Source organism: Octopus bimaculoides, chromosome 1 (genome assembly GCF_001194135.2).
Source record: "Octopus bimaculoides isolate UCB-OBI-ISO-001 chromosome 1, ASM119413v2, whole genome shotgun sequence".
NCBI lineage: Eukaryota > Metazoa > Mollusca > Cephalopoda > Octopoda > Octopodidae > Octopus > Octopus bimaculoides.
This window is the reverse complement of record NC_068981.1, coordinates 130,605,451-130,615,759: the sequence shown is the minus strand read 5'-3', so window position 1 is coordinate 130,615,759 and position 10,309 is coordinate 130,605,451. Positions and strand designations below refer to the sequence as shown.

General features: G+C 36.6%; 1 protein-coding gene across 5 annotated transcripts in view; it reads left to right on the top strand.

Annotated features, from left to right (window-relative positions):
* The window catches only part of LOC106868391 (low-density lipoprotein receptor class A domain-containing protein 4), a 149,328-nt gene extending 139,019 nt beyond the window's left edge, over positions 1-10,309 (top strand). For 4 of the 5 annotated variants that reach the window (XM_052970640.1, XM_052970634.1, XM_052970652.1 and 1 more), the window contains 2 exons: positions 8,286-8,467; positions 9,602-10,309. In XM_052970640.1, the coding sequence (XP_052826600.1) occupies positions 8,286-8,467; positions 9,602-10,195 (776 nt within the window). In that variant the 3' untranslated portion in view covers positions 10,196-10,309. The remainder of the gene's footprint in view (positions 1-8,285; positions 8,468-9,601) is intronic. The other variant, XM_052970658.1, reaches the window with a different exon arrangement.

Below are 10,309 nucleotides of genomic sequence, written 5' to 3'. Positions count from 1 at the left end.
AAGCACAACCTTCGAACATTAGGCCTCACCAAGGAATGAATTGTGACCGAGACCTTTGGAAATATGCTGTGCGTGAGAAGACCCGGCAAGCCAAATGAGACCATAATCCGAGGCCTCTGTCAGGGGTGTAGCCAGCCCACTTATGCGTACCTTTCCTTCATTGAACACTAAACTCTGCTTGTGAAGATCTGTTGAGGCAAGTGAAATCGAAATCGAACCAAATTCGACGACTGGCACCCATGCCAACCTCTCCTTCATTGGACACTAAACTCGGCTTGCGAAGACCTGTTGGGGCAAGTGAAATCAAAATTGTGATGGCACCTGTACCAGTGGAGCACTAAGAACACCGTCCGAGTATAATCGTTGCCAGAGCAGCTTGTCTGGCTTCCGTGCCACTGGCATGTAAATAGCACCGTTTGAGCGTGATCGTTACCAGCGTCGCCTTACTGGCACTTGTGCCAGTGGCATGTGAAAAAACATTCGAGCGAGGTCGCCGCCAGTGCCACTGGACTGGCTCCTGTGCAGGTGGCACGTAAAATACACCATTTCGAGCATGGCCGTTGCCAGTACCTCCTGACTGGCCTTCATGCTGGTGGCACGTAAAAGCACCCACTACACTCTCGGAGTGGTTGGCGTTAGGAAGGGCATCCAGCTGTAGAAACTCTGCCAAATCAGATTGGAGCCTGGTGTAGCCATCTGGTTTCACTAGTCCTCAGTCAAATCGTCCAACCCATGCTAGCATGGAAAGCGGACTTTAAAACGATGATGATGAAGCAATGACAAGACAAGGAGACACAAGCATCTAGATACTCACCCACTCTCACACATGCACATGCAAACACACACACACACTTATGTACAGCAGGCTTCTTTCAGTTTGCATTTATCAAATCCATTCACAAGCCTTTGGTTAGCCCAAGTCTATAATAGAAGACATTTGCTTGAAACAATGTGGTTAGGAAGCAAACTTCTTAATCACACAGCCATGCCATATATATGGGATGAGGTTATTTAAAAAAAAAAAAAAATGGTTGGGTGTATCAGTCAGAAAGTTTAACTTAGTGATTTTACAAGTATATGTTATGCATGGCTATAGTTCAATGGTATAGAAACCAGTAAAAGAAAATACACATATATACTCTTTTACTTGTTTCAGTCATTTGACTGCGGTCATGCTGGAGCACTGCCTTTAGGCAAGAAAATTGACCCCCAGGACTTATTCTTTGTAGGCCTAGTACTTATTCTATCGGTCTCTGTTTGCCGAACCGCTAAGTTACGGGGATGTAAACACACCAGCATCGGTTGTCAAGTGATGGTGGGGGGACAAACACAGACACACACACACATAGATATACGTATATACAACGGGCTTCTTTCAGTTTCCGTCTACCAAACCCACTCACAAGGCTTTGGTCGGCCCGAGGCTATAGTAGAAGTCATTTGCCCAAGGTGCCACGCAGTGGGACTGAACCCGGAACCATGTGGTTGGTAAGCAAGCTACTTACCACACAGCCACTCCTGCGCCTATATATATATAAATTTCTGACATAAAGAATTATTTCACACTGATCCATATAGTCTGTTGGCCTCATCTTAGTTACTGTAGTCACATTTCAGCTGTTGGTACCTTCTGGCCTTCTTTAGATGTGTCATATCCTATGATGCTCTCAGAATTTTGAAAGCAAACTTATTATTAACTCTGTTTGCCAGCCATCAAAAGAACTTTGAATTCTCACCATCCATACAACATGAAGAAAGAACTCTAGTAAAACTCATAAAATAGCAACAAGACACAGTCAGGATTAGAAAATACCGTCAGCTTTCAAGAGCAGAAAGACATGTGGGGGTGGGGGTGGGGGGTCAAGGGTGTTAGTCAAAAACTGTCACAGGCAAAGGCATAGCTATGTAGGTAAGAAGCTTGCTTCCCAATCATGTGGTCTTGAGTTCAGTCCCACTGTGCAACATCTTGGGTGGGTATCATTTATTATAGCCCCTGGCTGACCAAAGCCTTGTGAGTGGATTCGATAGATGGAAAAGAAGTTCAGCATATACATATATGTAATTATATGCCTGTGTGTGTGTATGTATGTATATATATATATATATATATATATATATATATATATGTGTGTGTGTTTGTCCCTCACCACTACCTGACAACCAGTGTTAGTTTGTTAATGTCTTTGTAACTTAGCAGTTCAGCAAAAGAGACTAATACAATAAGTACCAGGCTTAGAAAATAAATACTGGGATTTATTTGTTCGACTAAACCCTTCAATGTGTACCCCAGCATGGCCACAGTCCAAACATCGAAACAAGTGAAAGATAAAAGATAAAATCTGTCTGCTTTATATTAGCAGTATATTGAAAAACATCTGGATAGAATTCAAAAACTTTGGGGACACCTCTCCATCAGATGAGATCATGACCCAGAACAATGAATTCTATCTCATGGAGTTGTAGCAATAGAGATAAAGGTAATGTCATTCACCCACTGAAAGTAAGACAAGAACATGATAAAAGCCATAACCCACAAGAGAGACAGGGAAATCAGGCATGGCTGATCATTTATGCGGGGAAAAGGAATACTACCAAACCTTGTGGAGTGGAATTAAGTCAACATAATAGATAGGAAATAACACTGGAAAGAATCGTTGTGTATACTGAGAATTCGATAACTTTCTCAGTAGACCTAGCATACAGATGGCCTCCATTTACAATATTTACATTTGACAGATATTTGTCCTCATCTTGTTTGTTGTTAACACAATGTTTCGGCTGATATACCCTCCAGCCTTCATCAGGTGTCTTGGGGAAATTTCGAACCTGGGTTTTCATTCCTAAGGTATTTTTCGATATTATTATTATTATTATTATTCAGGTCACTGCCTGGAATCATTATAAGCTCTAAAATTCACTCCATAATTGCCCACGGGCATATGGCATAGTGGTTAAGAGTGCGGGCTACTAACCCCAAGATTCTGAGTTCGATTCCAGGTAGTGACCTGAATAATAATAATAGTAACATCGAAAAATACCTTAGGAATGAGGATCCAGGTTCAAAATTACTCCCAAGACACCTGATTAAGGCTGGAGGGTATATCAGCCGAAATGTATTAACAAGATGAGGACAAATATCCGTCAAATGTAAATAATGTACATAATTCCTTATCTCTTACATATAGAACTGTATTGACCACCATTGTAGAGAAAAAAACATTTAAACCCGGCTATGTTCTAATCAGCTAGATCCAGCCTATCACACCTAACCTTCAATGCCATTTTTAAAATATACAATCACATCATCAATATTTTAAAGCTATGAGATAATGCATGATTAATTTAAAATAATGTGAATGTGTAAGCATTACATCTGGCAGAAAAATCTGAATGCTAAAGCATTAAACTATCACTATAGAAAACAGTTAAACTCATAAAGTTTCATTATCTAATTGTTCTATGAGACACAGGAATGGTGAATTTAAGTATTGAGTGTAGTTGTTTAGCTAATGGGCATGAATTCAAACCTTGGGTCAGTCAAACAGTATATGTATGTATGTATATATATATGTATTACAACATTATCTTTACTCTCTTAACTGATCAAGTGCTTTTCCACTTGTTGAAGCCTTACATATATATATATATATATATATATATGGGGTGGGGGTATGCTCTGGTTCAAGCAGAAGAGGCAGATGACATCACAAGAATAACTAGAGCTAATAGGAAAATATTCCTTTAGTATGGCTAAGGAAATAAGAACTATCTATTTCCTATAATTTGACAAAAAGTTTGGTTTGAAATTTCAAAAATGTTACCAACTACAACAGGCACCCCACAAAAAGCTAGAGGGTACAGTAGCCAAAATATTGTGACTGTAACAAAACAAGGTGAGGACACTATCCTAAAAATATATTAGTTTGTAGGTAATAATATACCTGACAGAATACATCTGTAAATCAGTTACCAAGGCATATTAAAATAAATATGAATTTTGTCTTCCCATATATCTGGAATTTCAAGTTTCAACTAATCATGAGCTGGTCTCAAGAGTGCAAGAGCTAAATAAATTAATCTGTTAAATATTCAAGCTCTCTGTCAAAAGACAAGATGCCATGTTATGATTGGAAGAAATTATGAATATGTTCTTCATAAATAAGTCCTGAGGTCAATTTGTTTGACTAAAGCCCTTCAAGGGAATGCCCCAGCATGGCCACAGTCAAATAATTGAAACAAGTAAAAAGGAAGATATGTTTGTGCTGTCATAACATGAGAAAGCTGCACTGATTCCAAGAACTTTTCCTCAAGACATGGATTATATAGGATTTCATTAGAATTTTATTGACTTCCATCTCGTTTGATAACTAACCATTCTTTTGACCCCCAGCACATCCATTTTCCTGTGGTGATCTGTAGCAACCAGTTTGGGAATCCTTGCTTGAAATATAACAGATTCTGTTGCTAGCTGCCCTATTAGACATTTAGAACATAGAAACACTCGCTAGTTATTTTCTCCCCTCCCCCACTCTCTGATTTCAATATAATTTAGCTGATTGAGTTTTCTTTATTTTTTTTCCATTACTACTGTTGATTAACTCTGGTCAGCTATGCTTGAGCATAGTTGGTGACCTAAAGACATTAACCCTTTAGCATTTAAACTGGTTGTATGTGGCCCAAATATTCCACCTGTTATATGTCCAAGCTGGCCAGATCTGGCTTCTTGCACTCAGCCAAAAATATTATTCTAAAAATAAACACTCACGTCATTGAAATTTCACTTACAAGATAATGCATGACTAATTTAAATTGATGTGAATAAATAAGTATTGCACTTGACAGAGTAATCTGAATGCTAAAGGGTTAGAGAATTTAGGGAAAGAGACTAAATAGCAAAATTAAGCAAGCAGGCTTCAAAGAGCAACTCTCTCAGTGTCCTTAACTCCACCATACTTAAGGTGGAAGACAAAAGCTAGATTAGTTAAGCAGTTAATGTTTTATAATTTGGAATGTAAAAGGCTTGAGTAGGAGACATACACTCACATTTCTTTGTGGTGATTTGTTCTGACTGCAAACTAGAGGATCAAATTTTACAAATCTCAAACGAAACCTTCAAAATGTTATAAAACTTAACAAATTATTAATATCAGGATTTGTATTGCTATTTTCACCATTTCTTAAATGGAGGAAGTAAGCCCTTTGTACTGTTATTGTTGTATTCCTCTCGGGGGACTCGCAGAGAAAAGACGAGTTGTACAATTTAGTTATTACATTTATTTACTAATTATAAACAAAGAACGCACAAACCGAATGTTCGTTAAGAAACAAGAATCATGTCCTTGCCATATATATCAATAACCTTCAACTTCCACAGTCATACAAAACAACAACAAAACAGGGACCTCAGATGAACTACATTGAAACACGGGACCTCAGACGAACAGCAAACAAATCCAACAGTCCATATAACAGTTATGATCTGGTTTAGCTTTGGCTTCAGAGTGTGTTAAAAGAACCAATTTTTGCTATTCTTTTGATTTACAAAACCTTTCTCTTGTTATGATCATCTGTGTGGCTCTTTCTGTACACTAGGCACCCATTCATTATTTTCTTTGGTCAGTCTAACACAAAAATAACTGTCCAAGTTAAACTGATACAATTAGGAATCACATTTACTTATATGAATATTTTCAAATATTGTGTACAGATATCTGAAATTTCAAACTGTGTTGTTCCAAGTTATCATCTTCATCCCATTGATATTTCTCTGACATTTTGCCTTCATTATCTCTTAATACTGTAGCAATTAAACAGGCCATATCCAGCCTGAATATTCTACTTGCTGTATGTCCAAACAAACCAGATCTGGCCTCTTGCACCTATCCTACAATGTCATTCTAAAACTAAACAATCACATCATCAAAATCTCAAAGCTACAAGATAATGCATGATGAATTTAAAACAATGTGAATAAATAAGCATTACATTTGACTGGTTGCTAAAGGGTTAAGTGAAACCAAACCTTCTAAGGACAATTCTATTTCCTTCCAATCTATCTTGATCTAGCTTTAATTCGTATAGCCTTTTCTCTTCACCAACAGCTACGAGCACTTCACCCATCGTATACATCATTTCTCCATGTTACATGGCCAGGCAAGAAGAGTTGTCTCTCCTGTTTACATTGACCAGTGCTTAGTTTCAGTAAACTTGAGCTGAGAAACCTTAACTGCCTTAATTCTTTAGATCATTTCACTCACCTCTCTCTTACACACACTCTCTCTCTCCAACACACTCCTTCCCTCCTCTCCCCATGACTACTGCAAATTGTTTTGTCTTTACTCCCTGCAACATAGCATAAAACTTCTGACTGACTCGGGCGAGAAGAGTATATTCCACTTTTGTTTGTACTTTATACATACTAGTTGTGTCAATGCCTGAACCAAATATTCTACCTGTTTTATGTTTGAACTGGCCATTGAAATCTTAAAGCTTTGAGATAATACATAATTAATTTAAAACAAAATGAATGAATAAACATAACATTTGACCAAGTAATCTGAATGCTAAATGGTTAACGAGTTAGTCAAGGGAGAAAGGATACAGCCTATTACCTTTTTCAGTGACAGGTGAGAAGAAAAGAGGAAGTTATCTTCAGACCTGATCTGAAAGTTTACAACAGTGTGCAGTCTGCTAAATGCACCCTGGGGCATGATGGTTGTATAAAACCATGTGACAGGTTAAGTTTACCATCAAAAAAAGCAGTTCCTTTGATGGGTTTCCACTCAGTTCTTCTTAACTAAATTCTTCTCACAAGATTTTGGTCAACCCAAGGCTATGATGGAAAATATTTCCTGAAGATGGTGCTTAGTGGGATTAAATGCAAAACTATACAGTTGCAAACCAAAATTCTTCACTATATAACTCTACTTAGATCTATTTAAGTCACCCAATTCTTCTGGCAAGATACCAGGGTAGACAATGAACTCTAGTGAAAACGACACAATGATCAGTTGTGTGTGTGTATGGGGGGGGGGGGTTCATATCAAGAAATAACACTTATATCAAACTAATCTTTGGCCAGTACATGCATTAGTCATGAATGTACAAAGACCAGTCTTGGAGCTGCCCACTACATACATTAGGGTATGCAAGGTACAGCAAACAGCACGTGTCTTTGTAGCTCTTTTATATATTTTACTAGCAGAAAGAACAGTGTTAATAGTGTTGGGGTGACAGAAGGTTATGGGTAGCTGGGTGATGCTAATACAGTTAACTGAAAAATAGTGTTATTATTGGGTAAAGATGTAGTGATATATGTGAGTCATTGAGTAAGGGTAAAGGAATATGTTTCATACATATTTCATTTTATTGTAACTGTTACTCTTTGAGTGGAAAATATAAAATGAAGAGAAGAGAGAGGACTTCAAAAAGCAGAGTTGTGAGACAAGAGTTCAATGACTTAGATTATAAAATATTTAAGACAAGTTAAACAGCCTGGTAGTGGGTTTCATCAGCAATATTGATAATTAGGGTTGTTGTAGGAAAACTATAATAATCTCTGCTTGAACAGAGTTTTGAAAAGTGGTAAGACCTGTTTAGAAGGGGAGAGTGATGAGCTCCACTTTGATAGTTAGACATTGGAAGACATTTTATTATTCTATATAGTATAGTTTATGGAAGGATATGCTGTGGCTTAAATAAAGTGTTTGTTTGTAGCTTCTTGAATTTAAGTGATTGTATTATTTTTGAATGCTAAGGTCCATTAGCAGTTCCATAGGTGAAGATTTAATGATATTCCATGGCAAAGGATAGAGTAATTGTGAGTATCCCATTCAGTTAAAATGCAATAGTGTGTCATTTGGTAGTAATTAGGTTAATATTGAAGTGTGTGTGTGTTAGTGTTTCATTGGATAGAAGTATTGTAAATGTTTCTCATATAGGTTTTTATTGCAGTAACATTAACCATATAACATTTGGGAAAATGTAATCATTGTCGTGTTTAAGTGAATTGTCAGTTAATCAACAGAAAGGTATATGATTGATGTTTAAAATATAATGTATTTGAACTTAGATAAAATAATTTTACATTTTCTTCAAATGAAATTTATACAGCCATATATCTACATATATATACAAATATATTGTCATTATTATCTCTCGTTATGATAATATGGATGACCCCCCCCCCTTTCCTTAAGCTTTTATCACTCGCCTTCTTAGTAACTATCCCTTCATCACAGCAATTCCCACTGCAGATTTAACAAGTCTTTTTTTTTTTTTTCCAGGCACTTCTACTATAATGCCACTTGTTGTTGTAATAATAATTGTGGTGTGTATACTTGGGGTGGTACTATTTGGCATCTGCCATTGCCGGACAGCACCGTGGCTATGTCGAGGAGACAGCTCTCACACTAAAACTTCAGAGCATGAAAATTTACATCCTAACTCTCAAATGACCTGCTCAGAGGTAGGCTGAATCCTTACCTGTGCTGGCTTTCTTTACCATCTTCTTTGATCTTTGTTTAGCTTTTTCAGCAAGTCAGAAACAACTAGATCTGTAGAATTAAACCATCATTCATGACAATGTCTCAAGTAGAGCCAATAAACAGCTCACATTCTAATGTGCATTAATTATTTTTCCACATTGAAAAGTAGGAGGCAACAATGTGTTTGATGTATGTATATGTTATATATGTTAAAGACATTGTGTCTTCACTTGTACAATATGAAAGTAGTTTACTACTGACAGATTAACAAAATTCCTTTAAGAGCATCAAACCTGACATTGTATCAAGTTGCAAATGTGATCAATGAAGCAAGATTCAATTGAAAAATTTTACTAATTTATGTGTTATCACAATACTCTCTTTTTCTGTAATTGTGTTCTCTTATCCAAAGACAATCCTAAGAAAAACAGCACCAGTTCTGTTGGGAATCAAATAAAATCTGGAAGAGAACTCTTGATTATATTTAAGATGGTATGCAATTTAGACTATGAAACTGAATACTTCTAACGTTAACATTTGTTTTTACATCTTAGTTTTGGCATAGCAATTTGCTTAAAGGTTGAACTAGTAAGTTTTATAAATTTTGATATTGATAAATCCATGCTCTGATTAGACCAAGTTTAGAGGTTCCAAAATGAAATGTTTTACTACTTTAGGCCATGCTAACATTCATTTAACTAGAAGTAGATGAAACATTGGCAAATGCCTAATGTCTATTCACCCCAAGTTACTATGCAGTGTAGTGAAATACATGAAACCTTTTCTGTTAACTTGTAATTAAAGTTAACCACCACATTGTCTAAGGAACCAAGAATGGTTTAAAGAGATTTACTTGAAGAATACTCAGAAGTAGTTCAAACTTGTTGGAATAAAATAACTCTTATTATAGATGCTGAAGCTAAACTCTGTAAACTCTATTAAAAACTCAATATAATAATAATTTGGGGGAATTTTTTAAAGGTATAATAAAAATAATAATAATCATAACATTAATAGTAAAATTGTTTGGTTTAAAGATAATTAATTGGTTTACATGTCCTCTTTCTGTTTCTCTTATTTACAATTCTTAAAATGGTTTTTACATTTCATTTCAGGATTATTCTGGAATTCCAACCCAGGAGCAACGGGCAATAGCATCATATAAAGAAAAACAAACACGTTTAAAATCCATAAGGACAGACAATGAATTAGGTCTCCCTCCTAGTATCCCAATCTCTGAAGATGGAGAAGAGGGATTTCTGACTAGTCAGAGATTACTACAATCATGTGACCGGTCCCATAAAATAGACTGTCAGGCTTTCTGCCCCCCACCAAATATAACCATATACAATGGAGAGAGTCCATCATCCTTTTATCATTCTCACTCAACAACCAACAGCAGCTTTCTCGCTCTCTCTGTGAACAAGAAAATTCCTCTTCCTTCTATGAAAACCCTGAGGGAGTCCAATGGACATTCAAATCTTAACCATTATAGCTATTTGGAAGGACACAGTCATCCTTCACGTTCCAAACCCCACACAAAGACCCCTTCTTCATCAACATTGCAGCCAAAGCTATCCAGTGACAGTCAAAATCCACAAGGCCAAAAATTTGACCGACTTGGAAATTACTCTCTAGTTTCTTCTCCCAGTACTCGAATGCCTAATGAGGCAAATGTCTACAGCTTCCAGCCTGACAGACACCTTTGATATAGACCTCCCCACTCCGTTCTCAGCTGAGGAGATTTGAGAAAACTACATGCTAGAACACAACCATCACTGTTGCTGCTGTTTTTTTTTTCTTTGTATTTTTTTTTTTTTTTT